At 38.0% G+C, this 20,484-nt stretch overlaps 1 protein-coding gene across 1 annotated transcript in view; it reads right to left on the bottom strand.

Moving 5' to 3' along the window:
* Positions 1 to 20,484, bottom strand: part of RARS2 (arginyl-tRNA synthetase 2, mitochondrial) — a 72,076-nt gene that overhangs the window by 24,903 nt on the left and 26,689 nt on the right. The window contains exons 5-8 of the mRNA XM_079779979.1: positions 19,375 to 19,472; positions 14,413 to 14,468; positions 12,455 to 12,538; positions 8,037 to 8,113 (exon numbers count right to left, since the gene is read on the bottom strand). Coding sequence (XP_079636105.1) covers positions 8,037 to 8,113; positions 12,455 to 12,538; positions 14,413 to 14,468; positions 19,375 to 19,472 — 315 coding nt within the window. The remainder of the gene's footprint in view (positions 1 to 8,036; positions 8,114 to 12,454; positions 12,539 to 14,412; positions 14,469 to 19,374; positions 19,473 to 20,484) is intronic.

Raw genomic sequence — 20,484 nt, 5'->3', positions numbered from 1 at the left:
ATCAGCCCATGATTTTGTGCATTTGGGATTCTCAAAATAAATACACTTTTCATCACCAGTCACAATTGGATGCAAAAAAGACTTTCTTTTGTGCCGTTGAAGCAACATTTTACTGATGACTTTTCGGTTTTCTATGTCTTTCGTTCAGTTGATGTGGCACCCATTTTCCTTCCTTTAAAATTTTTCCCATTGCTTGTAAACAATCAGAAATTGTTTGCTGAGCAACGTTTAATCTTTCTGCAAGTTGTTTTTGAGTTTGACATGCATCTTCATCCAACAATGCTTGTAATTGTTGGTTTTCAAATTTTTTCGGTTGACGTGGACGTTCTTTGTCTTTCACATCAAAATCATCACTTTTAAAGCATTTAAACCAGCATTCACAAGTATCTTGAGATGGAGCATGTTCACCATAAGCTTCCCGAAGTATTCAGCAGCACTTTTCATCTAAATAATGAATTAAAACGTCCCACAAATGCTCTTTTTTTGGCACGAAATTCGACATTATTAAGCATAAAAATATCTATGATGTTAACACCTTCAGCAAATTTGACATATGAAGTTGTGAAGCTTGCTGTCAATACAACAAAATAGTACACATATCAAATCGCATATCTGTCAACATATGTGTAACTCCCTCTATTGAGAAAAATCCGCATATTAACTGGTACACCTAGTAGATCTGGGCATGTCAGTCAAGACCAGTGTGGATTGAGGCCAAGAAGAGGCTTCCATGCCCTTCCTGGGATGTGCATAAGAGCCTAGGTAACTCTGTGATTTGGGACGTGGGGAATCCCTAGCAATGACTTGACTCTCACTACTCTCAAAAGTGATGGTGGGGTTTAGATTTAATTAGACTTACAATATAAGAGCTTTTTCTTGCATAATATTGTTATAACAAATAAAATTAACATCAATCATAACACATTAAAAAAGGTAATGCGACCTAACCAATAAAAAACTTTTGGATTCATTTCCTTATACAATAAAATTTTCTAACTGCATAAATCATCCTTTATATGTCTAGAATCAATTTAGTCTTGAATTATCGTCTTTACTTAAGTTTGTGTAATTGTTCTGGGACTCAACACCAGAAAAAACATGCTCTCTTGAGGAATAGATACTTTTCCTCCACATATTAAACAATGAGAACATCATGAGATCACTCATCAAATTAGCACTCATCAAGTTGGTTTTGATCTTGCCCTATATTTTCACTTACTACTATTTTTTACTTTTATTTTTGCTACTGATACAGGGAAACTCAGGGTCAAATCTCTTATATACTACTAGAGCCCCGATGCACAAAATTCATGCACACGTAGGGTCCCTAGGCCTGGCCTGCGATCAGGGCTGATCTTCCCCAGCTGCCAGTAGCCGGCCCACCCCCCACAGCCGGTTGCCCTCTGTGTGTGGGGTGCTCGGCAGTGTGATCGGAGCCCTGCTTGCACCGCCTTGGCCTGACACCACCCGTGTCCGCTGCCACCCATCCTGGTTCTCTGTTCGCCATCGGGCGAACGGAGCCAGCTGGCCAGGGGGAGGGATCGAGAGGTTGACTGGCAGGCCCCCATTGGGTGATCAGGGCCTGCGGGCTGGGGCAGCTCCTGCATTGAGCATCTGCCCCCTGGTGGTCAGTGCGTATCATAGCAACTGGTCGTTCCGCTGTCCAGTCGATTTGCATATTATGCTTTTATATAAAGAGATTTTCCAATTATATATTATCCTCTGACTTTCTGTGTCTTTTTTAAGTGCCCATCACTGAAATTACCTCAAATTAATTTAGAATGGGGCAGGTAAAATAAAATATTATGGGGATCATTTTGAACTTATGAAAAAATTTATAAAATAAAAGGCATCCAAATTGGAAAGGAGGAAGTAAAACTATCATTATTTGCAGATGACATGATATTGTACATAGGAAACACTAAAGATCCATCAAAAAACTACGAGATTCAATAAATGAATTTAACGTAGCAGAATACAAAATTATGGCATTGATGGCATTTTTATACACCAATAATGAACTCTTAGGAAGAGAAAATGAAAAAATAACAACCCCACAACCCCATTTGCAATTGCAGTGCAGTGCTGGTGGCATAGTGGTGAGTACAGCTGACTTCCATTTACTATTGCAACACAAAAATTACGATACTTAGGAATAAACTTAACCAAGGAGGTAAAAGACTTGTACTCAGAAAACTACAGAATGTTGAAAAAAAAAAGAGATAAAGATATAAACAAATGGAAGAATATACCATGTTCATGGATTGGTAGAATCAACATAATTAAAATGTCCATACTACCCAAAGCAATCTACAGATTCAATACAATCCCTATTAAAATGCCAATGGCATATTTCACAGATCTAGAACAAATGCTACAAAATTTATATGGAACCAAAAAAGACCCTGAATAGCAGTAATAATCTTGAGAAAGAAGAACAAAGTTGGAGGAATCAGAATACCAGATATCAAGTTATACTACAAAGCCACTCAAAACAGCCTGGTACTAGCACAAGAACAGGCATAAAGATCAATGGAACAGAACAGAGAACTCAGAAATTGACCCAAGCTATTATGCTCAATTAATATTTGAAAAGGAGGCAAGAGCATATAATGGAGTAACGACAGTCTTGTCAATAAATGGTGCTGGGAAAAATGTACAGGTACATGCAAAATAATGAAACTAGACCATTAACTTATACCATACACAAGAATAAACTCAAAATGTATGTTGTGAAACCATAAAAATCTTAGAAGAAGTCATAGTCAGCAAAATCTTAGACATCTCTTGCAGCAATATGTTTACCGATACATTTCCTAGGGCCGTGGTCGGCAAACTGTGGCTCTTTGGCCCCTTTAGTGTGGCTCTTCCACAAAATACCACGGCTTGGGCGAGTCTATTTTGAAGAAGGGGCATTAGAAGAAGTTTAAGTTTAAAAAATTTGGCTCTCAAAAGAAATTTCAATTGTTGTACTGTTGATATTTGGCTCTGTTGACTAATGAGTTTGCCGACCACTGTCTAGGGCAAAGGAAACTAAGGCTAAAGTAAACAAATTGAACTAAAGCAAAAGAAACCATCAACAAAATGAAAAGGGAGTCCACTGCATGAGAGAACATACTTGCCAATGATACATCTGATAAGGGGTTAATTTCCAAAATATATAAGGAACTCATACAACTTAACAAAAGGAAGATAAACAATTGAATTAAAAAATGTGCAAAGGACCTAAATAGACACTTCTCCAAAGTGGACACAGAAAAGGCCAAGAGACATGAAAAAATGTTCAAAGTCACTAATCATCAGAAAGATATAAATTAAAATGACAATGAGATATCACCTCATATCTGTCAGCATGGCTATCATCAACAAATCAACAAAGGACAAGTATTGGTAAGGATGTGGGAAAAAAGGGAACTCTAAGTACACTGCTGGTGGGAATGCAGACTGGTGCAGCCACTGTGGAAAACAGTATGGAGTTTCCTCAAAAAATTAAAAACGGAAATCCCATCTGACCCAGTGATCCACTTCTAGGAATATATCCTAAGAAACCCGAAAACCAATCAGAACATGCATCCCTATGTTCATACCAGCTCAATTTATAATAGCTAAGATTTGGAAACAGGCCAAGTGCTCATTAGCAGGTGAGTAGATAAAAAAATCTGTGGTACATTTTCACAATGGAATACAACGCAGTTGTAAAAAAAAAGAACTCTTATCATTTGCAACAGCATGGATGGGCCTGGGAAGTATTATGCTAAATGAAATCAGTCAGAAAAAGATAAGTATCACATGATCTCACTTGTGGAATCTAATGAACAAAATAAACTAATGAACAAAATAATTTTTTTAAATAAAAAACTAATATTATGTTTTAATATATTTTGTTACCTTTATAAATGCCAGAGCTAGGATACAGAGTTAATGTGTGCTTATTGACATAATTTTTAACTCTTGTGAGAGGCTGCTAGTATTTCAGAGGAATATCTATAGTTATCAAAATCCATATTATTAAGTAGCATGCAATGAGTCAAATTTTAAAATCTTCTGTAGCAAAATAAAGAAAAGAAAGAAAAAAAAGGTTATATATATTCCTAAAGGTACAGCGTTAGATGTTATCAAGGTCTACTCAAGAAGTTTAAATCTAGGAGGAACCTGAGAAATTTCTTCTAAATATTATCATTGAAACAAAAATAAATAATGACACCTATATAACCATGATATAGATTTAACACTTGTTAACAACTTTTTACCATAAGAAATTACTTTTCAACATAAATGGAAAGTCTTTTTGTAAGTGTTCCAAAATTTATCACAAAGGTTTTCCTTGAATTAACAGTACAAATTCTAAACAGCAAATACTTTAGCTTGTTAACTCATCAGCCAATTCACTGGGAGAAACTATTATGAAACCATTTCCCTATTTTGTTACAACAAATAAGAACAACAAATTAGAAAAAAGTTTCAAATGTTGGCTTACAAAGGTCTAATTTTATGTACAAAACAACCAGATGTCATTGGCAAAGAATGACTACACATACAGAGAAAAACTAATAATGAGCACAAAAATAGAAATGCAGTATAGAAATGACAAAAGGTGTTAAATATTTTCATCACAGAAAAGAAATGCTAAAACTATTCTATAATATCATTTCCAACCTGGCTGAAACACTGAAAACTGACCATGGTGCAATTTAAAGGGAGGTAGGACAAAAAATATGCTACTGGATGACTTAAGCCAAATTCAAAACAAATATGCCAGAGGTCGAAACTGCCAAAACTAAGTTACTAATTGCATCCCTACCACAGCAATTTGAGGATGAAAGAAAAAAAAAAAAGCTATATAAATAATTACAACCAATGGAAATAAATGGCTCAAAAAGGTATTTTATAGTGCCAGTGGGGGCAGGGCAGTGTAGTACATAGTGCACTTGGGAGCCAAATTACCTGTGTTGGAATTCTGGGTCTGGTCTTTGGGTTCTTTATTAGTAAACTGTATAACAAAGTAAGTTAGAATCTGACAAATGGTAACCAGTGTGTACTACCACGGTTAGCCCTTTCCTTGAGCTATACATCAGAAAGATATATTGCATAACTTAAATGAAAGATAGAGAAAGGGGCAAGATCAAATTAATTCAAACATTTCCTGCAAGGCTTAACATTTGGGGCTGAGGATAAAAGATCAGGAAAACACAGTCCTTCCTCTTGAAGGAAGAGCTTACAACTACAATTTGACAAGGAAAAAACCAGAGGTTAGATCACGGGTCAGGTTTTTTGGCGTGTTTTTTGTTTGTTTGCTTGTTTGTTTTTGCAACAGGATAAAATAATTTTATAATATTTGCTTAAAGCTTTAAAAATGGGAAAAAAATCCATTTATGCTAAAAGTTGTTGAAAGCAATCTACAGTGACAACTGCAATTTTAAAGTAAAATCTAGGTCTGCAAGAATTAGCACAAAGCTAAAATAACCTGAAGTTGTCACTTTAGGCTCTGCATTTTCTCTGTCCTGCAAAGGAAGGAGAAAGAGAGCAGGTGGGTGCTCTAATGGATTTCTATCTTCTACTACAAACAGCAAGGTGGGTGTATTTGACTTGCACTCTTTTGTCCATAAATAATACTCCCCTATAAGGCAAAAGAACACTTAATGAAAGCAAAGCCATTGTTCCTTGAGTTTTTAGTTATTCATAGGAACACTCCTGCCCATTTCTTCCTTCTGTGGATCTATTAATTAGTAACCTCTAACACAGACCCATGATCTCCTTCCTATGAGTCTGAAAAGACAGGAAGCTGTATTAAACTACATAGAAAGAAACACATGTTTAGGTTTCTATGGAGTTTGAGAACAGATTTTACTAAAATATTTAAAACATTATGGCCAACAAAGATTTACTATTTTCAGGATTCAATAAAAATTTTTGTGTGGGGTAGAAGAAAGGTGAGAACAGTTATTCTCCCATGTGAAGCTGTAGTCAAAATTCTTTTTTTTTAAAGTAATTTTCTTCCAAGAAATATTTGTTTAAGATGAACAACATTTTTTATTTTTTGTTTGTTCGTTAATCCTCACCTGGGGATATTTTTCCATTGATTTTTAGAGAGAGTGTGTGGACGGGAGGAGGAGAGACAGAGAAACAGCAATATGATAAAGACACATGGATTGGTTGCCTCCCAACGTGGGTTGGGCAGGGATCGAACCTGCAACTGAGGTACGTGCCCTTGACCCGAATTGAACTTGAGACAGACTGGGTAGGACTGTACTCAAGATTCTTAAAAATGTTCTCTGAATGACACAAGATCTCCAAGGCTGGTATTTTCTGCACCCTGGATTGTCTCTGTGGGCCTGGATCGAATGAAAAGTTCACTAAGCTTGTGGTAAAAAATACTCGCCATTATTCGAAGTTTAATAAAATAACACAGTAAAAATTCCAGGCATTAATGTGAAATACTTAATTTATAGACAACCATAAAGAATTATTAATTTTTAAAACTCTTGCCTATCAATAAGACTCTTAATGGGAGAGAAAAAAATCTTTTGGTTAATATTATATATAAAAATGTAGGCATTTCAAGTGCAGTATAGGCATGGGCTCAGAAGGAAATTACAAATCTTTAAAGATTTTCAAGAATTAGAATGTGTTTTTGTGAAATTTAACTATAAAACCAGCTGCAGGAGAAAAACCATTTAACAAAAAGAAAACCAGAGAAAAATAAATAGCACATGATCTCACTCATTTGTGGATTATAATGAACAACATAAACTGATGGAACAAAAAAGATCCAGAGACTGAGGAGCATTGATCAGATGCTCAAACCTCAGAGAGAAGGTAGGGGAGGGTGGAGGTAATGGGGAGAGATCAACCAAAGGACTTGTATGCACGCATATAAGCATAACCAATGGACACAGACACCAGGGGGTGAGGGCATGAGCTGGTGGGTGGGGGATAATAGGGGGATAAGGACACATATGTAATACCTTGATCAATAAATAAAAAAAGAAAGAAAGAAAAAAAAAACCAACAAAATGCTCTCGGTGGCTTTGGCTAGAGGAATAAAGCATATTTTATTTTGGCACCCACTCTTCCTCACGCACAGCACAGGCATAACATCTTTAGTCTGAGCCCATGGTCTGTCACCAACATGGCTGATGATGTATCTATTTCTTCTTGTGAGGCCCAGAAATAGCAGAGATAACAAATGAGACAATGAAAGGAAACACATCCTTGGAGATTAATTGGACAGGAAGAGTTTTATTAATGAACTCCAGTATGGATTGATGACAGAGAAATGAAGGGACTAAATGAAGTAGAATAGAAAGGAGTTCACATTGGACAAGAGCCAGGAAAAGGAGCTGAAAGAAATGAAAAAAGGCCATATAAAGTTAGAGAGAAACACACCTCCCTTCTTCCACACCAGAAGAAGAGCAAAAAGAGTATAATCTCATGTTTTTTCAAGTCTAAATAAATTATAGTTACTACCATGAACAAAGCTACAGTGCCTGGCTGGTGTGGCTCAGTGGTTGAGCATCGACCTATGAACCAAGAGGTCACAGTTGGTTCCCAGTCAGGGCACATGCCCGGGTTGCAGGCTCAATCCCCAGTGTGGGGTTTGCAGGAGGCAAGCCGATCAATGATTCTTTCTCAGCATTGATGTTTCTATCTATCTCTCCCTCTCCCTTCCTCTCTGAAATCAATAAAAATATATTTTAAAAAATAAAAAAGAAAGCTGCAGTATACAACTGACAAAAATTCAGAAATTTCTCTCTGTATTATTAAATTTTTATCCTATGTGTTTATTCTAAGAAGATTTGATACCTAAAGAACTAGTGTCCCAAATCAACTAAAATAGTAATAAAAGAACTCTTGGATTTGAAAATTAAAATAACTCCCTAGTAAAATAAAAGCAACATTTTCAATTTTGTGGTTCCTTGTTTTAAGGAACATTTGTTAAAACCTCTGGGATTAAAAATGTGTTACCAAACTGCATAGCACTCTGAAAAAAAAAAAAAAGTTGAAATATTTTCTAATACTGTTTATTGACAACTTACTTCAAAGAGATGCTGCAAAGGATTGGACTGGAGCTTTTCTTCGTAGCCAAACAGTTGGAAGCCAGTTCCCAGAAGACCTACCACAATAATCCATAAAGGAAAACATTATAAAATGGAACAGTAGAGATCAGTCATGGCAGGGAACAGGTATAGTTCTACAAAAAGATCAATCTCTCATACTTATGTATTTTAGAATATTGCAAAACACATGCTATCACCTTCTGCTACCCCATAAACCGACACAAGTCAAATTCAATATATTGAATCACAAATTCAATATATTGAGTTACTGAAATAGAAACCAATAGACTATGAGCTCATCAAAGGCAGAGGTAAAAGTAATTTATCTTTGTACTAACAGTGCTCAACACCTCCCTAGCAAACAAAAGCATTTGTTGAGCAGCTAACTCTGGGGAAAACATCATGATGCTGGACACTAGGCACTCAAAATTTGTGAAAACAAACTGATGGCAAGTGATTTCAAAACTTTCTTTTTAAACTTGTAGCTTTAAAATAAACAAAGGTAAGAATTATCTGGATATTATAATATCACTTCTTACACAAATAATTAATAAAAACAATAAAAGATAAAACTCAAAACACCCCTGGTTACTTCTCTCATTCAAGGTGACCAAGCAACAAAATTCTTTTATCTGGCCATATTTTTGCCATTTGACAATATATATATATATATATATATATATATATATATATATATATATATATATACACACACACACACACACACACACACACACACACACACACACACATATATATCTATATATTTTTTTTTTTTTGGGGGGGTTATCTTTGGTGGGAAGTTCAGCATTCAGTGACAGTGTTAGTTTGAACATTTAAAAAAAAATAGTAATTAAAGTTTATAAACCAGCAATGAAAATGCCCAGTGTGGACTGTGAATATTTATACTCTTAAAATATTTTGCTAAAAGATGATCACAATTTCAGTTTGAAGGGATATCTGCAGCCTGTGGTCAACAGCAATAAAAAGTAGTTTAATTATTTTAAAAAATATCTGTTTCTACAATTGTATCAATTACCAAGCTTCAGCTCTAAAGGAGCTACTGCCACTGGGCTTTGCTGATTGGGGTACATTTTTCTACATAGGCTCAGCAGAAAGTGGGATGCTACTGACACATCCTATGTAACAATAGAGTATTATGCAAATTGACCGCACCTTCGCTACGCCTAAGCCATACCCACCAACGAAGCCACGCACACCAGCCAATCAGGAGCAAATATGCAAATAAACCCAACCAAGATGGCTACAGCCACCGAGAGCGGGAGGGAGGCTTGGGTTTCCAGAGTAACAAAAGAAGCCATCCTGTTGCCGGCCTAAGCCTCCACTCAAGGCTACAAAGTTTCAATTACAGAAGGTGAATTAACTCCAACAGAAATCGCTGCTGGCCGCGGAGCGAGCAGGAGGAAGGCTTGGGTTTCCGTGGTAACAAAAGAAGCCAAGCTTTCCGCGCCTCCTGTTGCTGGCCTAAGCCTCCACTCAAGGCTACAAAGTTTCAATTATAGAAGGTGAATTAACTCCAACAGAAATTGCTGCTGGCCGCAGAGCGAGCAGCAGGCTTGGCTTTGCTCCAGGCTACAAAGTTTCAATTGTAGAAGGTAAATAAATTTCAGATACCAGGGCCTCCTCTTGGGTCACCAGGGGGCGTGGCCGGCCTGCAAACCACCACAGGCCCCTCGCTCAGGCCGCCCCACGCCCCAAGGGAACCCCCACCCTTCAGGGCAAACCAGTCAGCCCCCACCCATGCACCAGGCCTCTATCCTATCTAATAAAAGAGTAATATGCAGATTGACCATCACTGCAACACACAATATAGCTGCCCCCATGTGGTCAAAGATCCTGCCCCCATGTGGACACAAGATGGCCACCACAAGATGGCCAGCAGGGGAGGGCAGTTGGGAGGCACCAGGCCTGCAAGGGAGGGCAGTTGGAGGCAATCAATCCTGCAGGGGAGGGCAGTTAGGGGTGACCAGGCCGGCAGAGTAGGGAAGTTGGGGGCAAACAGGCTGGCTGGGGAGCAGTTAGGCATCAATCAGGCTGGCAGTGGAGTGGTTAGGGGTGATCAGGCTGGCAGGCAGAAGCGGTTAGGGGCAATCAGGAAGGCAGGCAGGTGATCATTTGGGAGCCAGCAGTCCTGGATTGTGAGAGGGATGTCCAACTGCCCGTTTAGGCCCGATCCGGGATTGGGCCTAAACGGGCAGTTGGACATCCCTCAAGGTGTCCCAGATTGGAGAGGGTGCAGGCTGGGCTGAGGGACACGCCTCCCCCCTCCGTGCACGAATTTCGTGCACCGGGCCTCTAGTTATATATACAACTAGAGGCCCAGTGCATGATTGAATCATGCACGTGTAGGGTCCCCTACACGCTTTCGCTTTCGATCGCGGTGGAGCTGGGTGCCTGTCCGCTGGTGCTGGAGCAGACAGGCACCCAGCTCCCCCGCTTTTGATGGTCCACGGGGGGACGTGAGCTCGCTGCCCCAGAGGCCCCTTCTGTTCCGCAGCACAGCCATGGCGCAGACGCTGAGCTCGTGCCGCCACTGGCAACACGAGCTCAGCGTCCTGCCGGCCCAATCGACTACCCCTGCCACCCCAAGTCCCGCCCCCTGCGCCTCCCTCTGGCCCAATCGTGGGCGTAGCGGAGTGATGGTAATTTACATATTACCATTTTATTAGGTAGGATACTTTGGAGCTTAGACAGGTACTAGAAGGATGATTAAATATGTACCAGCTCTATTCACTTTAAAGCAAAAGCAAATACGATTTTGATTCAAGGTTTTGGGAGTAAGCAGGGTGTGGAAAGATGCACAGTGTTCTAAAAAACAGAAATAGAAGAAGAAAAGGCCAATTTCATTTAACATTTCACCTAATATATTTTCAAAACCTCTGTGCCTAGGAATGTCTGCCAACTTTCAATAGGGGATAGCTGAAACAACCAAAATTAAAACTCTTCAACAATGGCGGTTATAATGGAAATGTTAACAGGTCATTAACCACTGTAGTCCTTTAGAGAAAAATAACTACAATAAAATCCTGCAGCTAAAATTCCATGAATATCATTATCACATATTTGCTAATGCCTGTGAAATGCCTAAATCAGTCAAACTAACATAAAGTAGACACCATCTATTAAGTCTGACTATTGAGCCTAGAGCCTAAACCTCTGCCAGCTGTTGTGAACTACAGATAGATTTTTAAAATGCAGGGCATGTTTTCTGATTCCTCCACAGTGAATACAAGGGCACTGTTAACAGGTTCAAATTTATCCATTATAAGGTCTAAAAAAGATTTTTATTAACTAAAAGTATAATATTCACAAGAGAAGGTCCTGATAAGTCTGTCTTTTGAAAAGCTTTGATTTCATTTCACTAAACATGGAACATACTATTATCAATGAACTTTAGAACTAGCAGTGTGCACTGCACTTTAAAGAAACTTTAAAATATTACCTAGCCTTCCTCTTGGATTAGGATTGTAAAATACTTTCCAGGACAGTCATTCATCATTCTGAGTGCCTCTTATGTGCCAGGCACTAGGGATACAAAAATAATTAAGACATACTTCATGCCCTCAAAAAACAAATATTGTTTAGCAGGGAGAGAAGGACAAAAATAAGAAGACAGTAAGACAGAAACCTAATTGAATAGAGCTGGGTACTAGGAAGTTGGTGATGCAAGAAGGTGGGCAAGGGTGTGTCTGGGTGTCAGAATGCTTTAGAGGTGACACTGTAAGGGCTAGATCTTAAAATAAACATAGTAGTTGCCAGAGATTTTTAAAAATTTGCACTTCACATGCTATCAGTCCTTTACTGCCTTAGCAACTACATTTATCTTGCCCTTCTTATACCTTAAATTACTGGTGTATATGAGCTAGGAATGATTCTGACTGAACTTGACATTGGAGATCATTTGTAGCACTTATCTGTTTGGATCTCACTCCTCTTTTCCTCTTTGTTTTTCCTCTAGGCCAGGGGCCCAGGATATAAAAACTGATCAACCTTCACGTAGAATGGCCCAGGAGGGGCTGTGGTTGACAAGGGTGTACATAGCTAGACCTATCTTCTTCCCTGTATACACACTCCTCCATTTAACTCACAAATATAAGCTATTTTTCTTTAATAAAACCACAAGAGTCCTGTATTATCAGGTGTTTCTCTGAATGTGTGGAGTTTCCTCAGCCAAACTTACTTGTGTGGTGAGAATTATTCTAAAAAACAGAATACAAGATTTATGCAAAAGAGCCACTAGGAAAAATAAAATGTAGGAGGCACTATTTCATCTAATGGAATTCTGCTTATATTCTGTGCAGATGACCAAGTGACATGATATTAAAACATATTAAACTTAACAGTGAAATGAAAAATAAGATCTCAAACTTACTTACCAAACTGCATACCCCAATCTCCAAGGTAATTTATTCTGGTTACTTGATGTCCTAAAGCTTCTTTGAGATTTGCTATGAAATTTCCTAGTAATGAATAAAATATACAGTTTCTCATTCTTGTTAACCATTTTGGCATAAGAACCCTGTGCTTATCTATTATCAAAATATAACACAGAAAATTCCTTTGGCAAAATTTACCAGCTCAGGTTTTTTTTTGTTTGTTTGTTTTTTACTAAAACATTCACTATTGTGTTTTCATCTATGTTATGGAAAGTAAGGAATTATTGGGCGGGTGGTTATTACAAGGAATCCCCTAACTTTCATAAGAATAGAATTTTCATTAACATTAATGGTAGTTGGGAACACTTTAGAGTAACTGCTATTCCAAGTTAATCCCAAGGGCAGAAAATAATACCGTCTTAGTAATTAATAAGAAATAATTTGGCTGTGCCCTACAGAACCTGAGCCATACTGGTTTAAGTTTTAAATAGCTCACTTTAACTTCTTTGAATCACTGAAGTCCATTTTCTCATGCCTACTCCCTAACAGCACACAGCAGTCCAAGGCTTCCCGGAACTGCTGATACTGGTTTGATATTCAACATCTATTCCACTTTCCTTCTAGTGTGCACTCAGCATACTGCAGAGGCTAGAAACCTAAAAATTACATTTCCCAGAATCTCTTGCAGTTAGAGTTCCAGAAGTAATTTAGCTTTAGCCAATCAGATATACTTTGCATGAGATTCAGAAGGTGGAACGGGAGCTACTTCTATTATTTCTGACAAACATAGTTGTGGGGCTTGTGTGTATGTGATCACAAATAAAGGGCCTGGTGTCCTACCATGTATCCTCCAAGGTAACCGAAAGACTGAGAACGAATGGGGCTGCCTCTTTTGCTAGCATGAATTCTAGAAGGCAAGGCGGGACTAGTGGGAGTTTCCTGACCATGGTAGTGGCAACATGGTTCTAAAGCAGTGGAAGTGATTGCAGAAAAGGGAGGTGCTCCTTGATGACCAAGCTCATGCTATAGTTTTAGGAGTAATTTTTGCCAGCTTAATCCAAAGCTTCTTCAGCACTCCCAACAACTTGGTAAATTAGTCAATATCCTGTAGTAAATCCCTTCCTGTTTTTACTAGAGTAGATCCAGTTTTCTGCAAATAATCCCTCACCTATATGTATATCTGACTTAAATTACTGCAGCTTCCCTATTTCGAGGCCTTCCCAACCTATAGAGTCCCAGCAAAAGGAACCACCTTCTTCAGATGGTACTCAGACTGTATTCCCATATTTTCTTAACACCTTATTACATTACAAATCCAACTGAAAGACTTAATCTAGGCTTTTGGAACTGTCTAATTTCCAATCCTGGCTATGATACTTAGCTAGCTATGTGATTTTGGAAAAGTTACTTTTGGTATCTGCATTTCCTCATCCATAGACTAGATAGAAACATCAGTGATGAGACAGAATCATTGATCTTCTGCCTCCTGAACACCCTCTACTGGGGATCGAGCCTGTAACCCGGGCATCCTGATGGGGGGAACTGAACTGTGACTGCCTGGTTCATAGGTCAACGCTCAACCACTGAGCCAGGCCGGCCAGGCAACAGTTTCTTTTTTAAAACAAAATACACGAACAAAAAAATTGGGGAGCTTACTATCATCATCACATAACTATTTTCATATTTTCTCCATATGCATACATATTTTTTAAAGTTAAAATCATAACAAACATTTCAGTTAAAACTGTTTTCTGAGTTAATTTTTAAGTTTTGAAACAAATTTCTTTTTTCTACTTCTAAACCAGTTTTTCCAATTTCATGTAATATTTAATGAGCACCAAGCTCATATAAATTTGAACTTTTTTGTCCTATTGCTATTTAAGCATTAAACCATTAGACTGTATTATCAAATAGTGCCCCAAAGACATGTTTAATATTTTCTGTGAAATGACACTTACCTATGATGGTAGAACGCAAATGTCCAACGTGAAATTTTTTGGCAACGTTAGGTGAACTGCAAATAATTGCAAAAGTTATATTTTTGTTCTAAGAACAAAAGTTCTAAGTGAACTAGGTCATGCCTCCATAGTTCAATACAATTGGGGACTAAGGCCTTTGGTAATTTAGGGCAAAGATAAGTTAAAAATTAGAAATTTAGAGCAAACATAAATTAGAACTCAAAGAATCATGTGTAGTGAAACTGACCCTGTGATTCATGAGGTTGTACCCTACACAGAAGTGGCAAACTGGGGAAAAAGCAGATACATTTAAGGATTCCAAAAAAGATGAAGAAATTCAGAGATATTGTTTTGACACAATGTTAACTATAGAAAATTAAATTTAGTGCACCAGTTCACAAACCCTTTATCTTTTAAAATTAAGGACCCCAAAGAAATTTACTCTGTATGGTAATATCAATATTTATTGGATCAGAAATTAAAATATAAAATAATTCATGGATTAAGCTTCCCAGAATAATCAGAAAGCTGATTCACCACTTGAAATTCTCAGTCATCACCTTTATCACTACTTTGTGTGTTTGAGAAGTTGTAATCAATGATTTAACACTACAAATGCTTCTAAAGCACTCACTACCTGACAGGCAGTTTTATGTGTTAACTCATTTAATACTCATAAGAGGTGTGAAGTAAGGTACTCTTATTCTACAGCTGAGGAAACTGAGACAACAAGGAAAAAGAGATAAAACAAATGTGGCAATGTGTTGATGACTTGAATCTTAGTGCTGAGCACATGGGATTTCCTTATACTTCTCTGTTTTGTGTATGTTTGAAATTTTCATAAGTTTTTCAATGTTAAAAAAGTAAATTGACCAGGAAACCAGAAACATACATAAAACACTGGTTTTATGAAACTGTATAGGTCTGTGATCCCTTGAGAATGAGAACAAACAAGGTGATCCCTAAGACTGCCTTAATAGCAACTCTATGAGGTAAAGCAGAAAAGTTCATAGCATGAAATGTTTATATTAGAAAAGAAAAAAGGTTTCCAATCAATAATCTGTTTTCCTATAAGAAACTAGAAAAAGAGAACCAAAGAAAGCAGAATAAAAGAGAATGAGACAAATAAAAGCAAAAATCAATGAAACAGATAAAGACAATGTTCTATACTATAAGTGTAGTGGTGGTTACATGAACTGTACACCTTTACCAAAACTCATCAAATTGTATGTTGAAATATGGTGAACTGTATTGTATAGTATGTAATTATACCTCAATAAAGATGATTTTTAAAAAACCAACAGACTACTATTGTTATATTGTAAGTCAGAAGATGCCTTAAACAATAAGCCAAATTTATTTGGAGTCCTGTTTGCTAGCACTAGCGGGCCCAGAGGAAAATCTTGCTTCTCAAATTCTGGGGCCCAATATGGTGGAAGTCTCCCAAATTTGGAAGGAGACTTCCGGACCTTTTGGGAAAAAGTCCTGTGTTCTGGGACAGGCCGTGAGACCATATCTCAAGGCCTGGCCTGGCGCCAGCACTGACAACTCTGTCTGGGGCATAGTTTATGGCCTCTCTGGAATGAGGAGTAGTCTTATTTTTCCCTATTATTTAAGCAAGCAAACATTTACAGAAGCCAGAATAGCAGGGTTAAATTTTAAACAGCAGTTTTTACCCAAGATGGAGGTAACTATGCTTCACTATGAAACAATAAAAATTACAAACTGCCCTGGATGTTCTGACATTAAAGGAGCATAAGATACATTGTTTTGCAAAAAAAAGCAAGGAGAACAATATATAATGTGTGAGATCTGTTTATAAATGCACAGACTATTTCTAGGTGGATAAATAAGAAACTAGTGTTGGTGAATGCCCAAAGGGAAGAACCAGGAAATTGGATGGGGAGGAGACTTACTTTTCACTGAGTATCCTTTTGCAATCTTTAATTTTTTTTCAAACTAGGTATTTATATTATGTGGAGTTTTGTTTTTTGTTTTTGTTTTTTTTTGCTTTCACAGAGCTTTTCTATTTTTTCCTCTAGGACAGTGATGGCGAACCTCTGACACGCGTGTCAGTGCCATTTCTGATGACACGCGGCTGCTAAGGCGGCCGCATGCCGAGGATGAAACATTTATGTTATTTAAACTATAAATATCGTGAAATAATGTTTTTTCCTCAAAGGGACACACTACCCGAGTTATGCTCAGTTTTTTGGCAAAGTTTGAAACACCAAGCTCAAAAGGTTGCCCATCACTGCTCTAGGATTAGAAGAACTCAATCTATGTAGATCTTTAGCCTTGACAAAAGGTCACTTGAAATCATCAATTTGCCATTCTCTGGTACCATATTCCTACTGGGAAGGGAATACAATAAAATGGAAAATACAAATTCAACTCCTTTGGCAACCAAAGTAGCCACAATGAATAAATTACAGTTTGGACAACTTACTGGACCTTATAAATAATTATTTCATGTAACTTTCTCAATTTTGTAAGAAAAGACAAATATTATTGCTCTTATCCTATCTAATAAAGAGGGAATATGCTAATTGACCATCACACCCTCACAAAGATGGAGGCGCCCACAGCTAATAAGGAGGAAATATGCTAATTGACTGCCATGCCATCAAAGATGGTGGTACCCACAGCCACAAGATGGCAACGCCCAGTCCCTTCAGCCTCGCCAGGGCACCTGCCTCCAGAGTTCCCCAGTCCCCTCAGCCCCCCAGCAGCCCAGGGCCGGCCCGAAGCGCAGGCAAGCCTTGGATAGCGGCTGCCCAGCCGCCCAGGGCCGCCAAGGCTCAGGTAACCAGGGCCGGCCCAGATTTGTGTTGCCGGCAGTGGCAGCAGTAGAGGTGTGATGGGGGCGTCGCCTTCCCCTGATCGCCGGTCACCTCCCGCCCCTGAGGGCTCCCGGACTGAGAGGGGGCAGGCCGGGCTGAGTGACCCCCCCCTCCAGTGCATGAATTTTAATGCACAGGACCTCTAGTTTTCCAGATAAGAAAGGAGACCAGGGGAAATAAAGCTGTCTCATCTGAGATCACCAAATCAGTTACTAACAGTCAGAACTGGTACTCTCATCTTTTGGATTCTAATTTTACCAATCAGAGGTCCTCAATCTGTTCTCTGAGAACACTTCAGGGTGGGAGAAGACTGTGTTGAGGAAAGAAGAGGAAAGGCTACCACTGCTGACTGTGCTCCTGCAGGTTTGATCTGAACAAAATAAGGAAGGCTGACTTTGCAGAGAGGAGAGATGCAATAGTAGTTATCTGCAAGTTTTACACCACCTACCAGGTACAGTTATCTATCTGGTACTTCATCACATTGCTCCTACATCTGACAAAATAATATGACTATCAACACTGTATCAGGGAGGCAGTAAAGGTTACATACGTAGGTTTCAGAATCAGAGTTAGTGCTATGACCCTAAGCAAGTTAGCTGACCTATTATCATCAACATCTTAATGTAAGGAGCAAGTTTCTTGAGCACAGTGATTCTATCTTTCGCTTTTGTGGGGAAAGTTGCCTGGCCTATTTAAGATAGTACCTATTTAAAATGTTCTCTTCTGTCACCTCTCTCATTTTCAGGAGAAATTCAAGAACAATGTTTTCTATCAATTTTGCCGCATCCCCCACCTGTTTGTCTCTACTTTGAAACCACAATGGTAAGCACCACAGTAATTAGAAAACTTCTAAGGGAGGGGCAGCTATGGTCATCCCACAGCAATGGCTGCTGGGAAAGGGACCCTGCTTTCATCAGCATTCAAATGCTCATTTAAGTTCCAGCCCTTCTTAACTGCTATAGAAAAAAGTTGAGAGGGGCAAATCCATAGGCAAATAACACCAGAGAAAAAGCCTACAGAATACAACTCAAATAGAACAGGTTATTTTTAGACACTTCTTACAAGCATAAACAAAAAGAGCAGTACAGTGGAACCTTGGGTCTTGAACTTAATTCTGGAAGGCTGTTCGAAAACTGAATCATTATTTCCCATTAGAAGAAATTTAAATTGGATTAATCTGTTTCAGACTCCCAAATGATTCCATTTTTTAACCTTTCTTATTTGTAGTACATGTCTAAGGTACCATTTAATCTATAAGTAAATACTTTAAAAACAAAAAGGACATGAAATATAAATGAAAATTTAATAAAAGGAAATAAAATGTACAGTAAAAAAGGAAAATGTAATAAAATAAGCAGTAACAAAAGCAAAAAAAAACACACAAAAATATTCACAGCACACTTTCCAGGGATGTTAACAATGTGAGGTTTAGTAGTAAACTGACTCATACTTGCACATTCTTTCCTTTGTCACCACAGAGAGATGTGACTGATCATTCAGGTATGAGCATGAAAGGGTGCTGGGTCGAGAGGCGAATTATTCGAGATGGGAGACATTAGAGAACCGAGGTTTGACTGTATATGGGAAATGAAAACTGAGGAAAAAAGCCAGAGAATCAATGAGTAAGAAAGACTAAGGTTTTGGTATTTTGAGCTTGGTTGGGAAGGATGGTGACAGTGAAGTGAAAATGAGAAAGGTGTTAGAAGTGAGCACTGGTGGCAACTTTTCAAGTTTCAAGAAACTCACAGTGGCATTATTTCAAGGATGTATGCATGGAACAGATACTGTACCACCTCCCTACTGATTTTCCTTTACTACTGGTTAGGTAACAGCAAGGAGCATGAGTAATATAGTACTGAAATGTCTCCCTAGAGAAGAAGGTGCTGTGTTCTCCATCAATTTAAAGACATAATTTTGTGAGACCTTAAATGGTAACTAGAGGCCCCCAGCTGTCAGCACCAGCTTCCCTCTGGCACCCGGGACCCAGGCTTTGTCCGGAAGGTTGTCCAGAAGGACGTTTGGTCTACTTAGCATATTACGCTTTTGTTGTTATAGATAGTAAAACACTCACCTGCTCAGCTAATTGATTAATGAACACATAAGAAGAATAGGCACTGACCTGAATTCAACCACGATCTTCTTCTGGGGAAGACCAGAGAAAAGCTCACTTTTTAATCCATATTTTGAACCATCTTCGATAACTTGTTTTAGCACTGTCTGAAAAGTAAAGGTTGGGATTTAATGATAGAAAAAAATCTGTAGTTTCCTTAAGTACTCTGCTACTGGAAACTAAATGTTGCTAATTTGCTCATTTTAATTTGTGGAACTGAGAAGTTTATAGCACTGTCAGCAGCCTCACCTTCTTGAGTTCATATCTGCGCTCTTTTATATATCCTGTCTATTCCTCTTCACAGTGATTGATGAAGTAAATATTTTACAGGTGAAGAAACTGAAGTTTAGGGAGGTTAAGTACCTGCCAAAAGTCTCACAGCAAGTAGAAACAAAGAAACCAGAAGCAGCATCTGAATATTTATTGACTGCATACTATGTGTCAGGCACTACTCTAAGTATTTCCTATGTATTTACTTATTTCATCCTCACAACAATCTTAAGAGATAAGTATCATTTTTACAAATGAGAAAATAAAAGCAGAGGTTAAGTAACTTTCCAAGGTCATGCAGCTAGTAAGTCATGTAGCAAAAATTGTTTTCACTCCATAGCTAACTATTGTATTCTGCTACTTTTTGATACTAACGATCACATGCAATGTAGAAAACAAATAAAATATAATTCAAATGCTTATTGGCTACATAAGTAAATAAAAACAGGAAATCATACAGAAACTGCCAAACATATTCCAGTTTAATTTTTAGTTATTAACACAGAACTATTGTATAGTTCACAAAATTCATATTTTATTACTTTTTTGCTAATGGTGATGATTTATTTACTTTAGGGCTTTAAATTTATTGTGATAGACTTTAATTTACTCTTATATTGGTTTTGCTTCTCAAATTGTATTCTGAATCCTAAATATGCAGTTTATGATGTAAAGAATTTTACTATCATAGTGCTGGTTAAGATGGTCACTTAATTGAAAAGGCAAAGAGGTAAAAGGAAGCAGCAAAGCAATACTTTTAGGATACATCTACAGGGTGCTAGGTTCAAGTCTAGATGCTTTTATGTTATCTTTAAGCCCCACAATCTTAGAGGTGAGCAAAAGCTATAA

This window comes from Cnephaeus nilssonii (assembly GCF_951640355.1).
Source record: "Cnephaeus nilssonii genome assembly, chromosome: 9".
Classification (NCBI taxonomy): domain Eukaryota; kingdom Metazoa; phylum Chordata; class Mammalia; order Chiroptera; family Vespertilionidae; genus Cnephaeus; species Cnephaeus nilssonii.
Note: the sequence above shows the minus strand (reverse complement) of the source record. Positions and strands in the feature narration are given on the sequence as shown.